The sequence below is a fragment of the Podarcis liolepis genome (assembly GCF_965112155.1).
Source record: "Podarcis liolepis genome assembly, chromosome: 2".
In the NCBI taxonomy this organism is placed as follows: domain Eukaryota; kingdom Metazoa; phylum Chordata; class Lepidosauria; order Squamata; family Lacertidae; genus Podarcis; species Podarcis liolepis.
Genome location: NC_139555.1, coordinates 68567114 through 68587749, shown reverse-complemented (window position 1 = coordinate 68587749; position 20636 = coordinate 68567114). Strand labels below are relative to the sequence as shown.

Here is a 20636-nt window from a genome sequence, read left to right as displayed (position 1 = left end):
CGCTAGAAGTACAGTGCTTGGGTATTTCCTTGAATCTGGGGCAGTTTATGAATTCTGAAATAAAAATAAAGCAAGAATGGCTGGCCAACACACAAGGAGAATGAATCTGTATGGGTGGGATATCAGCAGGAAACAGCTGCTATATAGGACCAAGGATGAAGTACTGAGCTTGAGATGGTAGGAGGACTGTTGCTCTTTAGGCACATATAGGAACATTTGCACTACATTCAAGCTGGAATCATAGAATGGTAGAGTTGGAAGGAACCTACATGGGCCATCTAGTCTAACCCCCTGCAATGAAGGAATTGTTTGCCCAACGTGGGGTTCAAACCCACAACCCTGAGATTGAGAGTCTTATGCTCTACTGACTGAGCTATCTTCAGCTAGTCTGAGGGATCCATCACAGCCTCCACTATAGAACACAAATCAGAATCAATTGTGCCAGTGCTGGGCAGTAAACAGTCCATCAGATTCTGCTAATGTTGAAAATAGGGCAGTGTATATTCTACAATTCTGGGGGGAAATGTAAGATTGTAATACCGGAGGCAGAATCCAGCTTTCATATATATATATATTAGAAAGCATGTTTCTATAACATTTGGATGCAAAGATATGCTTGAGAGTGTACGGCGAAGCCCTGAGAAAGCTACAGGGATAGCTGAATAAGACTTCCGTTGTTTCCCAAGGATGAGACTTCAGCATCACACATAGTTCCTCCTCTTTCTCAGAAGTAGCAGAAACAGTATAGAGTTTGCAAAGCAAGCAGAAAATAAAAATAAAAAATGAACAATATGAGTGATTTGCATAATTTAAGCAGGTTTCAGAATTTAGGTTACTTTGGCCCGGAAGGTTCTTTGTTTTGTAAAGCAAAAAGTACAATACAGCCTTGCTTAAAGCCTTTGGATTGGTTTGCGACTGCCTGAGGCCAAGCACTCACCTCCCATGTGCCCTCACACGACTGCTTCTTGAGGCGGAGACTCCAGGTCTCTGGGTTTGGCTCCACACAGTGGTCCATAGCTAGGATGACAGGTCTGGTGAGCAGCACCCCTGGAGGCCCACAGCTGACAATGGGACTCAGCAGGGTCTGACAGCCAGCCAGGGGCAGCCTCAAAAGAGAGAGAAAACCATGAGTTGGAAAGAGAAGGAGCATACAAAGCCAAGCACAGACGCTTCTGACTATTGCCATTAGCTAGTTTCCCTTGGTTATCATTCCAATGGGCACAGAAAGCAAACAGGATCTGCATTCTCACCACTGCGCGGTGGAAGCAGAATGGAGAAATTGGGTGGGGTTATAGTCAGCATATACTACTGACAATCCAAGCAGAGAATTGGAGCTGGCAGTCTTCAGTAAGTGCATCGGAAATGGATGCTGACATAAGGGAATGGGGAAGGATCATGGCTCAATAGCACAGCGTCTGTTTGCAGAAAGTCCCAGGTTCAATCCCTGGCATCTTTGGGTAATCTAGGAAGATCCTGGAGAACTACTGCCCATCAGTGTAGTCAGTGCTGAGCTAGATGGGACTCTCTGTGAATTGGCATAAGGCTCATGGAAAAAGTGGAAATGCCTCAGTTATGGCAGACAGCTGTTATTGGAGCTATCTGCAAAGTGGGAACTCCAAAAACGTTTCTGAGAATATATCCACGATGAATAAGTTGCATTAGGTATCCTTCTTTGGAAGGGAGCAGGGACAGGGCGGGGGCGGGAATTGTACAAGTGTGCAGCAGTCAAGTTCCTTAGAGGATGACTAGCCAGAGGGTGATGCTCCATTGAGCAGCCTGGCAAGGTCCTTTCTGGCTGGCAGATCTCACCCGCTTAGCTAACATGACTTATCCTTCATGCTCCAGGCCAGGTCGCTTTAGATGTCCTAATCAAATCTCCCACCTCAATCCTCAACCAGCACCAAAGGGATTCTTGACACTAAATGTGCCATGACAGAAGCATGCTTTCTCCATTTGCTGTTGATGCAGCTGTGAGCAGAGGGATGCAGGCAAGAGTGGGCTGTCAAGGGCCAGCACAAAAACATTAAATCAGAAACATGCTTGGTAGCATTTTAGGATGTAGTTAAGATCGCAACAGAGAAATCTGCCTAGAAATGGCGGGTGATCTCTGTTGATTATATAGTTCAATCTTATGAGCATGATGTGGGAAGCGCTAGACTGATATTACTAGAGCTTTGATGTAAAATGCTCAGGATTGGGGTGCTGCTGGCCCTGTAGCCTCTGTACATGTAGAACAAGTAGATGAGTCCTATTGCCTTTTTTCCAATCAGTTTTGTTTCCTTCAGGCAAGTGTGTGCCTGGTAAGAGATAGAAATGCCGAATGGGATAATCTGGAGTTGTGGATCTTGAAGGGATACACTGAGAATTTTCCAGAAAGAGAAGTAATGTGTATGTCAAGACTTTGTTTCCTTCCTGGATGCTGTAGCTGACCTTCCACAGTGACATTCAATTCATACTGCTCCCTCCACCTCATGAGTGGAGGCAAATTTCTGCAGCCCATCTGCATGACAAGGTCTACAGGGATGCAGTTATCCAAGAACTCCCTGTGGATTCTACAGGTACCTGTAAGAGAGCCCTTATGTGCCACAGGTGATGGGTGAACATACAGGGCAGGCATACAGTGGACTGGAGTCAAATTGGTATATGAGAAATTAGGGGTCCCGCCGACTACTAACAGGGTAGTTGAAGGATTTCAAGGGTAAGAGGGGTACCTCACATCTTCCTGCTTGTGCAGCGTCAGGTAGATTTCATAGATCTTTCCTCGCGGGATGGCATCAGGTGGGATGAGCAAGCTGACACCTAAAGGACACAGACATTATTGCTCAAGGGGACACAATATACAGTGTCCATGGATGGCCCAAGACATTTTTGCACCTTAGGCAGACCCCAAAATGATGTCCCGCTCCCCAACAGAGAAGAAGATGTGAGGGAAGAGCCAGCTCCAGGAACAAGGGGGGGAGATTAACATCAGGAACTGCCGCCCCGGTGAATCCTGACACCAGGGGCAGTCGCCTTGTGGGTGGACTAGCCCTTGTCAGACCTTCCTATGGGTCCAGGCTTGAAAGAAACATTCCATGTTCTCTTGGGCAAGCTGGCCCTTGGGCATCAATAAGGGGCTGCTCAAGATCGGGACAATTTCCCCGTAAAGTGGGGAAATGGTATATGCGGTTTATATCTGGAATTTATCCACAAAACGATCACTTATCGTATTCCTATACAGGCCAAACAGGAAGCCTCTGTCTCTTGCATGTGTATGCTTGAATGCTGGTCCAGAAGGGAACTACGAGCATCATAAAGCACCTACACATTTCCCTACCTAGCTCAGCCTCCCAAATCCCCAGCCTTCCTTCTCTGCCCATCTCACCTGTGTTGGGGATCATTAAACGTCCACCCAGGAAGTTGAAGGTTCCATAAGCCATGTTGGCACCACCCCTGGGCAAGGAGCGGAAGAAGCTCTGGGTGGAGAACCGAGAGACAAAGTCCACAGGGTCCGCACTGGGTGAGCTGTGGTGCAGGGTGTGGCGCCCACTGCCCAGGGGGCTCAGCAGGTGCCCATTGCCAATCTGGAACTTGCTGGGTCCATCCTGGCGTGGGCAGAGTGAGCCCTGGTAGGTCATGGTGGTGGTGCTCAGGTCAGGCTGGATAGTAAGCAAGTGGGAGTTATCTGCAAAGAAGGAGAGAAATTTATGTAAATAACCCAATAAACTGGGCCGGTCAAAGTACATGTGCTGTTTGAACGTACTGAAAGATCTTCTCTAGGCAGAATGGAAAAGAGAGTTCATTCTTAGCACTATATACAGACCTATATTGCTTACAGATGCAAATGCAGATATTTTCAGTCACCTCAGGTAGATAGCAGCCTAATCACAAAACATCATCTCATCAGACAATGTTGCACAAAATACATTAACCAGCAGGGGTAACAGACTGCTGCAATGACCCGAGAAACAAAGATCCCTGTTCAAACCATCACTTTTTGTATTAATAAGGTTATGCATTTTATTTCCCAGAGACAGCTTCCTAAAGATGCAGTACAGTCTCCCTTGCAGAGCCCAGGAGTCTGGGCTAATTCACACAACCCATCCGGGCAGGATATCCAAATGCAGAATGACTAAGGGAGCTGGCCGCATGACACAGTTGTCGTTTTAACACCCCACCACTTGTCAGGGTGCAAAGAGGTGAGCCTCAAAGGCCAAAGGTCACATCATGAGGTGATGAGAAATTTAAGTGGCTGATGAAATGATGGTAGGATACTTCTTCCGCCCACACCTAGATGCTCATAAATGACCCAGTCCACATGTATGTGAAGCTATTGTTTAAAACAGACCAGCCCTTGCTCTTTGTGCCTGCCTCTCTCCTCCCTAGGCTGCCTTGCAGTAGAAATAAACCAGAGCACTGGCTTAGTCTTACATGCAAATGAACAGTTGTGGTTTGTTTCCCTCCCAGCAAACCACAAACAGTAAGCTAAGAAAAAACATGGGTTACTGCTCATGGTTTGTTTGGAGAAAAACAAAACCACAAGTGCTGGTTTGCATGCAATATGAGGCCAGGGATCTGGTTTCTTTCAGCTCCTAAGCAGCACATGGAAGGAAGGGGGCAAGCAGGAAGAGAAGCACACACTAGCACTCTGCTCATTCATGATCAGCCATTTTAGACCATGGCTCTGTGTTCAAAATAAACCATGGTCTGTTTTAGGACCTAAAACCTTTGGGCCATGGCTTTGCCAATCAGGCTAGTGGGTCTTTGTAAACTGGTTCCAAAATGACAGAAATGGAATGATTAGAATGAAAGATGTGCTTATCCACAAGTGTGATTTTACTATACAACTACCTATGATGGCCATTAGATTTTACTGACTTCCTCTACATTACATAATAGGTTCCCTACATGTTTAACTTCCTGGGTGTGTGACAGTCACTGTGACAGAGATGTGCCAGCAAGGTCTTGCATCTTCTATTCCAGCAACTACTTTTCCTCTAGAAGTTTATGTTTCTTGATTAGTGGGGAACCAACTTTAATTAACTAGTTCAGAAATACTTGAAGAATGCCTGGCAGATGAGCTGGGGGTGGGATGATTAGAAAACCCTTCCTGATACAGGCTCCTGTTCTGACCAGTGCTGGGCTGCCCTTACTGGTTGGTGTCCTGTAGTCCAGTGAGGGCTGGCAGGAAGCATTAGGGCATTGCAACTGGAAAGGGTAATTTAGCAGGTTCTCACAAAATATGCAGATGGCCTGTTTCTAACCCTCTGGTGCTGCATCTTTCTTTAGCAAAGGCAATGCTTAGTAGTGTTGAGATGCATGGCTAGAGGTGAGTCTCTGGCTATAATTATTTTGTAAGAGATTTTTGGTGTGTTTATTGGGTCTGTGGTTTCTCCTACGTTGTCCTCTGCAGATATCCTCTGCTTACGCTGCCTACTGTAGGAAGCCTTCAGGTGTTTAAACAGTTTTAGTCTTCTGTTATCAGAAATTTTCCCATTTGCTCACTTGACTTGAATTGAATCATAGAGTTGGGATGGACCCTGAGGGTCATATATAGTCCAATCCCCTGCAATGCAGGAATATGCAGTTGTCTCTTATGGGGACAGAACCTGCAATCTTGGTGTTATTAGCACCACGCTCTAACCAGCTGAGCTTATTCTGAGCTCATTCCAAGAAGCCGTTTTTTAAACAACGAAACTCTTTAAACCACTGTTTCTAGTTGTCACCAGGTTCCATTGTGCTTTTAAGATCTGTGGTTTTTGTTCAACGTAGCACTACAATGAATGTTCTCTCAGTCAAATTATTTTTGTGGGTGTGCGTGTGACGAAACATTCTCCCCCTCCCTCTAAATCTGTTCTGGGGTTTCCCCCAACCCTCTGGAATAAATTTGAGAATAGTGCAGATGGAATAGAGGGATGGGAAATCCCCTTGAGCTAGTACGTGAAGTTTGTTGAATACTACCATTTCGTATTTACTTTTTTTGTAGCACTTGTGACAGCAGGAAGGAGAAGCAGAGTAGGGGAGGAAACCCGAAAAGCACATTAAGAGCACAGTAGTCACGGGACTCTTAAAATGGCGGACACCATCCTATTTTGCTACAAGGTAAGACACACTGTGGCTGTATCTTACCTAACCATTCTGCAGTCGTGGAAGAGACAAGCACCGTCCCCACATCGAGACCTGGCAGCTGACTATGGGTCCAGGAAGGCTGCTTGCACTCAATGCAAAGGACTCCCAAAATCCCCGGGAACCCCAAGACTGGCGTGGTGCTCACCTGCTTTGGTTGGCTTGATGCTGACCGGCTGGAAGCCAGCAGTGAGAATAGAAGAATCAGCCACATCAGAATCCAGCCCTTCCTTCTTGCGGCAGTAGACAAGGGTTACCACTAGGAGCAGCAGCACCAGGCAGACAGCGACAGCGATCAGGCCCACATACAGAGCCACATCCTCAGAGCCATTCGTTCCTAAAAGGGGAAGCAGGAGAACAGAGAGGCGTGAAATTCTGAGCCAGTTGTCGCCCTGTATAAAATAATGGCGTTCCTTTCTGGAGAAGGAGTGCACCGCTCATAATTGCATGGTGCGCAATTATCTATGGAAGTCCGCCAATGTCTCTAGGGATGGAAGAGACACTGAATGAAATGTCATTGGCCTTCTTGCAATGAGGGCCATCAAGGAACTGATAATCAAAACCTGTGATCCCTTAAAAAACCCCACCCCAAACCCCTGCCCTTTCCCTGTTTTTCAGTGCAAAGACACATTTCCAACCTCCTCCTTTTTGAACAGAGTATTGAACTCACAGCCTTCTTCAAGTCCTGGTTTAAAAAATGATGCAATATCCAAATTGGAGAGGAATGGGTGGAAAGCATAAGAGATTCCTTTGGGAATCAGGGGTCTGAATTAGGCGGGGTGGTGGTGGCAGGATAAGATTCTCAACCCATTTTTTAGATAAATGCAACATGACATTCAAAACAAGCAGAGTATTTTATGAGCATCTGTTGTGGTTCCCTTTTATAATAACTACAGCCATGTTACCAGCATGTTATCAAAGAAAAGGGCTGCTCTGGGGAACAGTGGGTGCTGAGGCACAGGCAAAGCTGGTTGAATGGTGAACCCGGGACTGAAACAGAAAAGGGGTCTTGTAAGTGTGAGATCATGCCTGGGACACAAGCCCATTTAATTGTTCATAAGAACAATAACCCTGTCTGTCGAACCAGTGTGTTATCTAAAAATCTTTATGTTTATAGAAATAATAATTCAGAAGGGGATCTGAAATGTGATTCCGGGAGGACTAGACACAGACTAGACACAAAGGGTGCTTCTGCAGGAAAAGTTTTGTGGCAGAGGTTGGTTTGGGCAAAGTTAGTAAGGCTGCAGCTTGGGTTAAAAGGAACCCTTCTGCTCTTGTCTCATAATTTCTAAGTAAAGGCAGACAGTCTTTAATTGGGAGAATTGGGATCTTGCTTATGATCTCTGAAGGTTGAGTAAGTAGAAACCTTCAAAGCTCCATGGCCAAAATCCCAGCTGTGAAGGAGAGTGTGAGTGTGTGTTGTCCTTTGTATGAAGCCTCTGTACAGAAGAAGGCAGGTTGGTGGGGGCTGAAGGGGGAAGGGGGGAAAGAAAGAATGCAGGCCTGGTGTGGGTGTGGGTGTGTGAGAGAGAACAAACAAGGCTTCTGTGTTAACAGAAGCAAGCACACACACATTAGTCTGGTTTATGAGGCAACATATGTACAGGGAATTGTATGTAAGGGAGGAAGAATGAACGAATGAACCAGTGTGTGTGTGTGTGTGTGTGTGTGTGTGTGTGTGTGTGTGTGTGTGTTGTGAACCAGCACTTTGCCCTGCTGTCCCTCTGAATCCCTCACGCACCTCCTCCCCACCCCCACTGCCAGCTGGGTCAAACCGTCAGCCTGAGTCCCCCTGGGGAGGGCAGGGGGCCACTGCTTCATTTCAGCTGTGAGAATGGTTAATTTGATGTAAAAGGAAGAGAAAACCCCTAGGAGGCCTAACAAGCTAGAACAGTTAATGAGCCAGGATGGGGCCTGTCACTCACTCTTCCGCCCTGGCAGGGCCAGTGCAGAGCTCTCCTGCCTTGGGGTGGGGGTGGCACACAGCCTGCTTGCTGGGCCAGTGCGCACCAGTTGTGATCTTTCAGGAGAGAGCTCTGGGGCCTCCTCATTAAGGGACGGAGCCTGTGGCGGGACGCATGGGCCAGGGGGTGCCGCTGACAAGGTGGGTTTTTGCCTTCTAGCCTGTGGCTATGAGGCAACGCTAAACCAGGCAGCAGAGATTCCATCTGTGCTGGGCAGACGGCTGCTAGTTCCTACGCGGACAGATAGGCAGACCAGAACTGACAGGCCTCAATGCCCTTACATCTCAATCAGCCTGCAATGGAAGGTCGCTCAAAAAAAAGCTACGCAACAGGAGGCAGCACCAGTTGCCTTTGCCCATAGCCATCCCGGAGAGGCACACCTGTGCCAGAAGATGCTCGTCAAATTCATGCCACCACCTGCACCTCTCCCCTCCATCTCCACCCATGGCATGAGTCTTATATTTCCCCCAAAGCAGCAGGAACTCACCGTGAGTGCATAACTCGCTGGTGCAGTTGCGGGTCTCCAGTTCAGGCCCCTGGCACTCGTCGCCCCCATTCCGGGGCGCCGGATCCGAGCATTCACGGCTTCGCCAGTGTGTACAGTCTGCACCACACACTGACCACATGCTCCAGGTTGACCAACCGCCAGGCACTGCCAGACAGGAGGAGGCAGTACAGAGGCTTAGGGACCAAAATCCCAAATCTCAAACCGTTTCTCATCCTCAACATAAATTCTACCTCCCCACCCCGCCAAACCCAAGCAGATATCTCACTAGCTGGATGCTTGCAGTAGCTTGGTGGGTCGAGAGGACACCGTTAGGCGATGTCAGCTACAGAGAGGAGGGACCGGGCTGAAGTAGCTCAGGGCTGACCCATTGCTGGCCACCACAGAAGCCACTCCTAATGGGGCAAGGGGGGCCCTCCCATATTTGTAACATGCCTTGGAAGGGGCTCAGAGATGGGAAGGGACAAACACAGACACATGGATGGGTTGGGAAAGACAGGTAGAGCAAAGAGGGGAAGGCGAGGCAAAGGCCAGCTGCTCTCTTGGGACCAGTAGCTCAAACAGAGCTGAAGGCACTGAAAAAACAAGTCCCAGGAACATGCAGCACCATTCTGGGTCACTTTGGGGAAAGGAAGGGGCAACCAAAGAGTGGTGGGATAGTGCATAGGCAAAGCTGTGTGAGCAGCGAACTCCGGGCTGAAACAGAAAAAGGGGGGCTTGGAGTGGACTGAGAGTGGGAGACGTGTGTGGCTCAGCCTGCTCTGGGCTTCCTATGTGTTAGATTTTGAGTCTTTCCCCGCTGCTGTGGGTGGTGGGGCGGGGGCCAAGGGTGCGAGTGAGCACAGCAAAACAGAGCCGCCGGAGCAGGTGCGCAGCAGTGGCAGGGCAGTACCTGGGCACAGGGTGGCGCAAGAACTTTTCTGCACATTCTGGCCCTCACAGAAGGCCCCCCCGTTGAGTGGTGCTGGGTTGGTGCAGCTCCGGCTCCGCTTCTGCCAGCCCCGTCCACAGCTGGTGCTGCAGGCTGACCAGTCCGTCCACGTCGACCAGCCGCCATTCACTGGGGGGAAGGGACAGCATCAGCTAGAGCTCCCAACGACGGTGCGCCCTGGGAGGGCCAGTCATTGGCAGCAGGGAGGGAGGTGGGGCTCTCTCTCTGGGCCCAGAGGAGGAGCCGAGCGCTTCCAGGGTTCTCCTGGGGCAAAACGGCCGGCTCTGGGGTGCCAGCTTCCCTCTTGCTTTTGGTATGTGTGTACAGCTTGGGGAGAATACACAGGAAAACATGGGGGGATGCAGGAGGAGTCACAAGCAGAGGGGCGGACACTTGGAGGAGGGAGTGGGGTGGGGGGGTCATGCCGCTTTCTCCTGTGAGATTCTGCAGGAGCATCGCTTTCTCGACGTCGTGTTGACACAGCCTGGCTCCCCCGCCCACCCCCTCTCTCCCTCCAGGATGGATATTTCCTCCATTTTGAGGTGCATGTACTTAGCAAAGTCCCCTCTTCATCACACCCCAAAACAGTTGGGCCAACCCAAGAAATGGTGCTGCCCAAAGACAAGCTGGCCTCCACACAACTCTTCCCCTTTCCTTTTATGAAAGCTGGCTGGCTCCGGCAGTTCAAATCTTCCTTCAGTGCTGGCAGTGGGCTAGCATCCCCCACCCCATCTGAGGGCAGCAAGTGATCTTAGAGGCACACCCAGCTTTGTTCCCTAACACCAGGCTGCCACTCCCCACCTCTGCACCAGCATCTACCACCTGAGACGGCTCCCTCACTCTGCCTAATGGTAGAGCCGGCCCCGTTACTGCTCCATCTTCCCCTTCGAGCTACAGCCAAGCCTCCAAAGAAACCAGATTCCTGCCCTTGCCCCCAACCCTGAAGACTTATGGAGAGACCTGCTGTTCGCCCATTGGTCCCCTTTTCCTGGAGACCACCCATCCCATCGCCTGGTGGGGCCCTACCATAGACAGTGACAGCAGCAGGGGAGCTGCGGCGACGGGCCACAATGTTTTTGGCCACGCAGGTATAGTTGCCCGTGTCTGCCAGGCGGGCCTGTTTCACCACCAGGCTGTGCTCCAGCGTGATGTAGAAGTTGGGGTCCAGTGCTGGGTCCACGAGGTCTTCATTGTGCAGCCACTCGACCTTGGGGAGACACAAGCCACACATAGGGCAGGAGGATTGGGTCAGGCCGCGTAGCCTTTAAGGACACTGCGACTGCAACGTGTCTCAGAAGAAAACACATTCTGGCACTGACCTAGTGAGGGACAGAGATTGACAGGCCACTCAGCACCAGGGCAGCCCAGGGAGGCTCCGAAATGTGCGTTAATGAGCTCTGCAGAGAGACAGGCCGGCGTCAATCAAGTGGCTGCAATGAGGGTGAGGGCGAATGGGCTACCACGAACCCAACCTAGATCATCTGCAGGAACTGCAGGGTGGCAAAGCTAACGCTGGGGAGATGCGGGTTCCAACGTCGGGTGGTCCCCATGAAGTGGTTTGGTTTGGTTTTGTGCTACTGGTGGGCTTCCTCAACTGTTCTCCCCAATGGCCCCCTCAGTTCTGCCCAGGATTAAGCATGCAGGGCCAGTACTCACTTCAGCTGGTGGGATCCCCTCTGGAGGGCGGCAAGGCAGCACAATTCCCTGCTCAATGGAGACCTCTTTGGCCAGGGGCTCCTGCTCGAAATTCTTTCGCAGATCTAGAAAGAAGAGAGGCTTAGAGCGGTGTCAAGATGACATCGAAGACCCCCCAGGTCATACTAGGCCACAGCCTTGTCTGCTCCCTGCCAACATGAGCAGCCAATTGATCGTAGTTGATTCAGACATGAAAGAACAGGCTTTGATTTTCAGCTGTAGGTGGGGGGAATGACAATGAGGCTCTAGGAGAGGGAAGATGGGTGGTTTGAAGTCCTAGAGGGGTCCCCTGAGCAGACAGGAGGGTAAGCAGGGCGCCACTCACAAGCAATGCGCACGTAGGCCTTTTGACTCTTGGTGGTGCCAGACGTGCTCCAGGCGACACACTGGCACCAGTACTCTTCCAAGCCAAAGATCTTCTCCACCTGTTGCCGCGAGATGTCGATCCGCACTTCCATGAGGGGCAGGCCTGCCAAAACACCAGGGGGCAAAGAGGCAAGGGTGGAAAGCAGGGAAGGGGGGGGGGACATCAGTGGGTGGAGGAGCTCTACATGAATGGGTGTCACAATTCTGTGGAAGTGCAGTAAGTGTGCAGAATGCTGCTGTGTTCAGTTTCCAGAGAACCTCAAGTATCATGAGAAAAGTGGGTGGAGGGGGACCCAAAGATGTCTCTGGCTCTGACTGTTGCAAATATATGCTCAGAAGCATGTGAGAAATCTCTTTAAAACTTTAAAATGTAATGGTGAAATCTCAGGAGACCACAGCAGCCAAAGAAGCACAAAAGCTATGCTAACAGTATAAGTATGAGGCCTCCTAACTCCAGGTCAGCAGTGGGACAGGAGCTGAGTGTCAAAACAAGACTCCTCTGCTGCCCTTTGATGCCCCACCCCTTCCAGCACTCACCCGTGGTTTTGTTCATGCTGCGCTGTATGATGTGGTCGCCCTGATGCACCCACTCGCCATTGCACTTGAAGTAGATCTGGGTGGCAGGCGTGGCCTTGCAGGCCAGTGTCACCGGTTTGTTCTTGACAATGTAAACATCCTCCGGTTCCAGCAGGAAGTGAGGGAGCAGGTCGGAGGAAGAGCCAGGCACAGGGATGGGCACTGTGGCACTCTGCTGGGCACCTGGGCAGAGAGGAGAGGGGCTAGAAACTGGCACACTAGCAACCACAACATTCACAGAGGCCATAAAGAGTCAGGTTTCCACCATGGGCCTTGCGTAGGTGGATTTCATTCCAAACTTCAAGGTTAAATAAGTACATGCAAAATGCCTTTGCTCTGCTGGCCACCAAACCCCGCAGTCCTCTAAGATCAAACTTCTTCAGTTAAAGGGCAAGGCTTCAACTCTCCTTCACTGTAATCAGAGCAGCAGCAGCTCTTTGGGGATCTCGGCTAATTACACAGTTAATTGGTCTGTAACATTAATGAAAGCAACTGCAGCAAGAGCTCTCAGCCATGCTGCTGTCCCCACAGCCAACTCAGATGGCCATGTTTTCAGTCCTGCTGCATCCAACCAAACACCACTGGGGGTAAGGGCCAACAGAAAGCCCCCCGAGGTACTTTATTAAGTATGCTCCGGCAAGTGTCAAAAACTCACCATCATTTGACATTTACCAGTAACTCTTTTAAGATTTTAGGAGGCTGGTGGGAGTTGTCAGAAAACACTTTCAGAGGAGTAAGTTAAGAGCATTACAATGCCACATGATACATCATCCCACGCTTGTGTATTAACAGGGATAATCAGAGGCGATAAGTTCTAGATACTGCCTTCAACAGGAATGCACACTTACAGATGGTGCGGTAGTCGGCAGCTGCCTTATACTGAGTCTGACCACTGGGTCATCTAGTTCAAAACTGCCTGCACTCTCCCAGCCCTAGGTAGAGATGCCCGCGACTGAACCCACGGCCTTCTGCATGCGAAGCAGATGCTCACTGATTGTGTGTAGTGTAGGTTTGTTTTACTTCCTGACTGTTCACAATATGGACTAACTTTTGGTTATGCCTGATGCTACTAACAATTGTGATACTTGCCTGTGTGTATGTTCCCAAGCAAAATACTGGCAATGCCCTTTGGCTTTAACCTACAATCGCCACCGCCCCCCATCTCATTGCTTTGTTAATACTGTTCATGGATGAACTTGGGGTTCCTTCTTCAAACTTAAGTCTAAAAATACCCTTTTAGTTTCTTATTGGGACAAGCGGGCAACCTGTGATGTATGGATAGAAACAGTGTTCAGGTTTAAATTCCCTCCTTTATGCCTTAAATTCAGCTTCCTACACCTGAGGAACAGGAAGCCCAATCTGATGATCGGCTCAGATAAAACCAGCTATTAGATGTAACTCACATTGCTCCAGATATGGAGAGCTAGAACCCTCTGCCTTCTGTCTCACTAGAGTCAACCCACATATCCTCCAATATGTGTTAGGTAAAAATCTTCGCAATGTTTGCACTGCTTCCCATTTGTCACTGAGCTGTGTTGAGCTGGGATAGCACAAATGAGGTTAAAGCGATGAGATTTTGCAGTAAAATAGAACGTTGCTGGCTGTCCTGGGAATGGGGTGGGCTAGATGCTGATAACACTTTTTAAAAAAAGAATACATAAATGCTAACATGGAGATTACAATCCACTTCAGTGTGGGGGTCAGCACACAGTTTGTCTGACACTTAAGGATTCTGGAATCTTTCACTTCAAAATGTCAATTGCCCTATCATCTAAAATGTATATGCAAATGCTTAAAGCACCACATTTTCTTCTGCTTCGCCCACGTGCCTGGATGCTACAATTCCAGAATTTCTGAAGCACAAGTGTATGCTGAGGACGGTTCCAGTCTCATTCACAAAACAAGAAAGCCAGTAGTGCTCACCAGCCAAACACATACATGGGGAGAATGTGCTGGCAACTAGCAGACACAAGGAGGAAATGCCAATAGGTACACTTGCCTGTGATATAACCAACCTACTCCCCCACCCAGTCTGTCCCACCTCATCCGCCACTGTGCCCTCATCCCTGGACCCTAATGCGAGGCACTGGTTCTTCTCCCTGTCCTTCCTATTTGCTGAGACGTGTGTCACGGTGTCCCCCCCCCCCAACCTCCCCCCATGACAGGCGTCCACAGCTGGGGCTGCTGACAGCAGGCTTTCCCCGCCCTCGTCCCCGCCGCCTCCACCGGGGCTAATCCATCACGGCCGGAAATGCCGCACGGCGCGCGCCCAGTGAACCTGCGCCGATCCCTCATGTCTGCATTTAACTGCTAATGAAAAAGAAATGTAGTGTGACCAATAAGGGACATAGCTCACTTCTCCGGGGGCCTCGTCTCGTCATGCCACGCTGAGCTGATCCCGCTCCCTCCCCTCCGCCTCCCAGCCGCGCTTTCGCCGGGCCTCGAGGCGCCTCTCTCCGCAAGGGCAGCGCCTCCGCAGGCAAACCCGAGGCCTCCGGCCCCGCGGCCCGTACGGGGAGGCCGGCGAAGGCCTGCTCGCCGAGGCAAACCGGCGAAAGGGAGGCCCCGCGCTGCTCCTTTGGCGGGAGCAGGATTGCGGCGAGCCTGAGCAAAACACGCGGGGACCGCTTCTCTAGCCGCAGCACGCGCGCCCCTTTCGGACAGGCCTCCTTCCTCGCAGCGGGCGCTTCTTCTCGCCTGCCCCGCCGCTCCCTTCTGCATCCCTTCTCAACAGCCCCCTCGGAAGCTCTGCCATTGTTGCTGCTGCTTTTGCTCCCTTCCTCCTCAGCAGGAAGGACCGGTTTAGCGCAGCGCAGGCTCCCTCACCTCTCAGGGTTGCGCGCAACAAGAGGGGATTTTCACTCCTGCAGCACTACAATGTTGAGATAAGCTGCAGCCGCCCATGTGCCGTCTTGTACTGTACACCACCACTGAAGACGGGCACAGGAGTGTCCTGTCCTCCTCGGCACCTGACTGCTCCCCTTACTCATCTTTCCGCCCCACCCGTTGCTGTACATTTAAAGCACACCCAGTGCACATTTACAGCACCTGACTTCCCCCAAAGAAGCCTAAGGACGGTAGTTTCCCTCCTCACCGAGCTACCGTTCTAAGCAACCTTAAAGTATGATTCCTCATAGTCTTTACTTGGACTTTAACCCACGTGCAACTGGTCACCTTCTACTTGCCTCTTTTATAGTTTTGTCTTTCATCTTTTAATTTCCGTCTGTTGTTACAACTGTTCTCTCTTGTTTTATATACATTATAAAATGAAATAATTATTTTAAAACTTTGCAAACAAACAAACTATGATTCCCAGGATTCTCGTGGGGGACTTGTGTGCTTTAAATGCACATTGAATGTATATGATCAACAACTACCACCACCACCTCCTAAGCTTCCTAGTGTCTCTATGCTAGAGATTTATTTGTAATATGCAGGTAGTTCCCAAGCCTCCTACCCTTTGCTACCTATCATCCACACACCACATGGGATAGGAGCAGTTTCAATGCATTGTGCTCCCACACTGCTCTTTTCGCAGGCATGTGATGTGCCAGTTCCTGCGCCGTAATTATTTCAAATCTGAGCTGTTGATTTTGGGGTGGGGTGGGTGAAATGTTATAACGTTGCTTTATCTTTGTTGTTCTAAAATTCTGCAAGCTTTAGAATTGCTGTGAGTCACCTAAAGACCATTTGGCATTAGTCAACTAGCAAACAAAATAATAAAGCAATAATATTCCCAATTTTGTGCGCATACACCTGATCACCATATTTTCCTTTTGTATGTTTTGCCCCATAAGGAAAGTAGTAATTTCAAGAGAGGATCATCTTTTCAGAATCAGTCCCCCTTAAAGGGGGGACCGCTAGAAATCTGATCAAAGTCTTTCTGCTATCACATCTTCTTTGACCTTTAGACCAGAGAAGTCCAGGTTCAAATCCCTATGTAGACACTAAGCTTACTGGCTGACCTGGACAAGTTGTTATCTCTCGGCCTAACGTACCTCACAGGGTTGTTGTGAGAACCTGCGTATGACACCCTGAATTCCTGGTTGAAAAGGGTAGGATAAATCCATAATAAGCAAGAATCTTTTTGGTCTATATGCATCCAAGAACCTTGTGAGGTAGTCATTTTTTTAATTTCCATTGGACAGATCATGAACTGAGGCAAACAAGAGAATCTGCAGCTGAGAGGGACCCTAACACCCCTCAGGCCTCTCAGTCCAATACACTATCTAGTTCTGCAAGCTTAAATCAATATGATCAATTGATCAATAAACAAAAGCTTTAATTGAAGATTAACCTTAATGGTGGGGCTGAGAGATGCAGCCTTTTTTCCTATTGACATGGAAGCAGGAATCTTTCTGCCCCCCCCCCCACCACCACCAAGAAGAGAGGGAGGTGCAAAGGGAGTAGTGGAACAGGAACGATGCTGGCTCAATTGCTGCACCCCCTCTTGGGGTGTGGATAGTTTCACAGTCTTCATCTCTGAATGAAAACCTGTAAAGTGCACATGCACTACACAGCCACATCAGCATACTAACTCCTTTCTCCCTGCAGCAAAGCTGATTAAAAAGAACCTTCAATATGTTTTTCTCTGAAGGACCAACCTCCTTCCATATGGTTCTCCCTGCATGCTCTGGTCATCACCTGACACACTGCTCCAGATTCATTGACTCTGTGAAGCAAACAGCTTAGCTGCCGCACATGGGGCTTCTTCTTCAGTGACACTCACCCTGTAGAACGCCCTGCCAGCTGAGATCAGTCAGGCCCTGGCACTCTTATTTGTTTGGTTTTTTGCAATTATTTACTACCTCTCTGCCAAGGCCCCCAAGGTGCTATAATAATGTTTTCAGCAGTTGGTGAAACTTGGATCTTCATAAATACTATGCGATTTAATTGATATTGCTACTTGCAGTTTGACTGCTGTTCCCAGAATATTTTTTTTATTCTATGTTATTCATCGGTCACATAATGACAGTCATTATTTTTGGCTCATTATATTAACATAGGGTTTATTATTCTTGCTGTTTTGAATGAGGGTGTATCTGATATTTGTTTGCTTGATTTCATTAGCTGACTTGATTTCCTATGGTGGGGTATAAGTTTTATAAATAAATTCTTCCAGTCCGTATCCAAAACTAGCATTTCAGGGTAAAACCTCTATAGCTATGCCTTTCCACCTAGTGCAGGCATGTCCATTTCAGGGGCCTAATTTGGCCCACCGGTCGATTTAATCTGGCCCCTGTGGCAGTATATGTCTTGGGGTAAAATCCCAAAAAACTCAACAACTTGGGGGGGGGTAAAATAGTAAAAGAAGCTCAACAACTTTGGGGTTAAATCTAAAAAAAAGCTCAACAACTTCAGTTGGCCCTCATGCATGTTCACTTCATCAAATCGGGCCCTCTTTGAAAAAAGTTTAGGCACCCCTGACCTAGTGCTAATAGTACATTTGAAAACTTGGTTTTCAAATGGTTTAGTTGTCGAAAAAAATCGGCTCCCGAACACCACAAACTTGGAAGTAAGTGTTCCGGTTTGTGAACACTTTTCGGAAACCGAACATCCATTGTGGCTTCTAGTTGAGTGCAGGAAGCTCCTGCAGCCAATCAGAAGCCGTGCCTTGGTTTTCGAACAGCTTCAGGAGTAGAACGAACTCCTGGAACGGATTAAGTTCGAGAACCAAGGTACCACTGTAATCACAAAAAATGGTAGTGCACAGCTAATATCAGTGCCAATGCATACCTGCAATTTGGGTCTTTAGCATGGATAAGACTTGAATTCCCCCTCCAAAGCCACGTAGGGTGTTGCTGTCTTAGGGATTATTACTTGGTAGACAAGCCAAACTGAAGAGAAATACATTTCCCCCTCTAATTATACATAGCAGTAGTTTTGTTTATTGAACTGAAATTTCCTGCATGTTTAAAAGAAGTGACATCCTTCCTTCACTTGCCCTTAAGAGGCCCTACATTGACATTTTGTTCATGTGAGAGTCTATTTAATCACTCTGATCACACGGGCACACACACACGTTTCAGTGCTGACCTGGAACAGACGTACCATCAAATCATGCACTCAATTTCTACACCACAGGACGATCTCTTTGCACATTTCGCCCATCTCTCTGTTCATATCTGGAATGGTTCTTTTCATGCCCAGATGCATAAAACATGTACCGTTATTGCAAAAAGGGAGCCAATTAGTTGCCAGTAGCTGCCTATCTCATCCTCCTGCCTCTTGACTGGGGACAATCTCCTTGTCCCTGATTGGCTATGGCTACCTGGATGTGGCTGAAATGAGGCAGCGCCCTTCCCCAAGGCAATGCAGCTACAGCACTCAAAGTGAATGTTCAATAACGCCATTGGCTAGACTGGGGGCAGGGGTTGTTGTTTTCTGTCAGGATCCCCGAGGCCCTTTCTTCCAGCTGTATAAAGCAGAGTTTCACATGTGCGTTACTCCAGATCATAGGAATATAGGAAACTGGATTATACCAGGTCAGACTCTTTGTTCATTGACTGGCATCAGCTTTCCAGGAATGGCTTTCCCCATCACCTGCTACCGGATCTTCACCGCTGGACTAAGATGCCAAAGGTTGCCCTAGTCATCACTTTTAAAAAGTCGTGCTACGCAGACATTAAATTCCTGCCGCATTTATTCCTCCCACTCTCCGCTTGGCATCCAGAATCAGCTTGCTTCAGTCTGCTGCATGGCGGATTCTTCCACCTGGATTGAAACTGGGATCTTCTATGTACAAAACATGGGCTCTGCCACTGAGTCACGGTCCCCAGTGATGGGTGCATGAACACTTCATTCCCAATGTCCTGAACCGATGCCTTCATGAAGAGGCTGCTTTGGTTTCTGCACACTCTGGATGATTGGCCTGCCTATCTGGCGCATCTCAGGAGAAGAGGCATTTGAAACCCCAAGGGAGAGAAGAGTCAAGGCGCATCATGGAAGGCAAGAGAATGTGGGGAGGGGGAACCCTGAAGCTCCCTTCCCCCAGCCTCAGGGACTGGGCTCTCCTTCCAACAACAGCTAATAAAGCGGACTCCTAAATAAGCATTTGATTAACAAATGCTAAAGCGGCGATTGTGTCACTGCGCGGAGCTGTAATTGCTGCTGATAATTGGCTGCTTAGAATTTAATAAGCAATTAAACAGAATGGAATGCAGGGGAATTAACGCCGAGCCTGCTCCCAGCCTGCTCCCCGCCCACCTGCACACTTTCCACCTGCTCCCCACATATACCCCTTCCCCAACTGGTCCACACCCACCCGTTTGCCTCCCACAAAGCCCCCCACATATTCAGTCCTCATCTGTGGGCTTCCCACATGCAGCCCTCATTCCAGAATGCCCACTTGGGCCGGAAGGGATTGGAAGCCTGACAGTAGAGTGATTTCCCTCACATCCCTGTCGGGCTTCCAAGATTTTCAATCCACCTACATGCTTCCTACAGGATCTCCTTACCAGACTTTTCACATGTGCAATGCAAATATCCCTGGACTCGCTTGCCTGTCTCACAACTTCCTGAGCTCCCTTCATGCTCCACCCCAAGCACCTCTCAGACTCAGCACATGAGTGAGCACCTTGCTACAGCTAAGCAGTTCTGGCTTTGATCAGTGCCTGGAAGGGAGACTCCTCTTGGGAACCCAAAGTATGCCACCTTGGTTTCCATCTTGGAAGGGAAGGAAGGTGGGCCATAAATGAAAAATAAGCCAGTGCATCCTTCACAGACACAACTGTTGTGCTTTCATTTCTTTTATGTCCTGTTCTCACCTGCAAATTTCAGAATGAGCACACATTCACTATATGCCTTCATATGACACCCCCATGCCCCCCAAGACACCTCCAGCTCTCGCATACCTTGCAGGCATTGCTTCTGGCATTTGTTGGATCCCCTTAATGATCATGTGGCTATTCCTTGGGGCTGCCACACCAAAATATGTGCTAGACTAGATTGACTTCTCAGTTCTTCAGAAGTCCGTTTCAAAGTGCCCGTCCCTTCAAAAGCAGCTTCTGGAGACTCAACAATCAGCTGGTTGTCAGATGTCCTGAAGCTCTTTCAAAGTGCAGCTTGAGAGAGTACTTTGATTGGGACTTCTGAAGACCCCTGTAGGCAAAAAAGGTTACCTGCCATCACTGATAGGTGATTCTTCCCATCTGTCCAACTTGGCCAGAGAGGGGTTGGGGAGATACCGATATCTCCTCCAGTACCCCTGGGCTACTAGGACTGGGAAGACCCTGGCTCACATCCTCATTTGCCAGGAAGCTCGCACGGTAATCTTAGGCCAGACACTCTTGCTCAGCTTAGCCTCAGGGGAAGGCGGTGGAGGGGAAGAGAACCAAATATGTCACCTGGAGCTCTTTGGAGGAAAGGTAGGATATAAAAAAATTAATAGGCAGCTAAACTGTTGCTAGAAGCTACTAACTAGATGTAAATGGGAATCTAACCCAAGCATAATGATGAGACTGAAGAGAGCTATAAACAATCTGAAGACAGCTAT

At 49.0% G+C, this 20636-nt stretch overlaps 1 protein-coding gene across 3 annotated transcripts in view; it reads right to left on the bottom strand.

Moving 5' to 3' along the window:
* The window catches only part of UNC5A (unc-5 netrin receptor A), an 85516-nt gene that overhangs the window by 4755 nt on the left and 60125 nt on the right, over positions 1-20636 (bottom strand). Inside the window, exons 1-11 of one of the 3 annotated variants that reach the window (XM_083488339.1) lie at positions 14499-15129; positions 12104-12325; positions 11526-11669; positions 11162-11265; positions 10532-10712; positions 9467-9634; positions 8557-8721; positions 6254-6442; positions 3365-3664; positions 2712-2799; positions 938-1106 (exon numbers count right to left, since the gene is read on the bottom strand). In XM_083488339.1, the coding sequence (XP_083344465.1) occupies positions 938-1106; positions 2712-2799; positions 3365-3664; positions 6254-6442; positions 8557-8721; positions 9467-9634; positions 10532-10712; positions 11162-11265; positions 11526-11669; positions 12104-12325; positions 14499-14523 (1755 nt within the window). In that variant the 5' untranslated portion in view covers positions 14524-15129. Of the gene's footprint in view, positions 1-937; positions 1107-2711; positions 2800-3364; positions 3665-6253; positions 6443-8556; positions 8722-9466; positions 9635-10531; positions 10713-11161; positions 11266-11525; positions 11670-12103; positions 12326-14498; positions 15130-20636 lie in introns of those variants that run through there. The other 2 variants (XM_083488338.1, XM_083488340.1) reach the window with 2 other exon arrangements.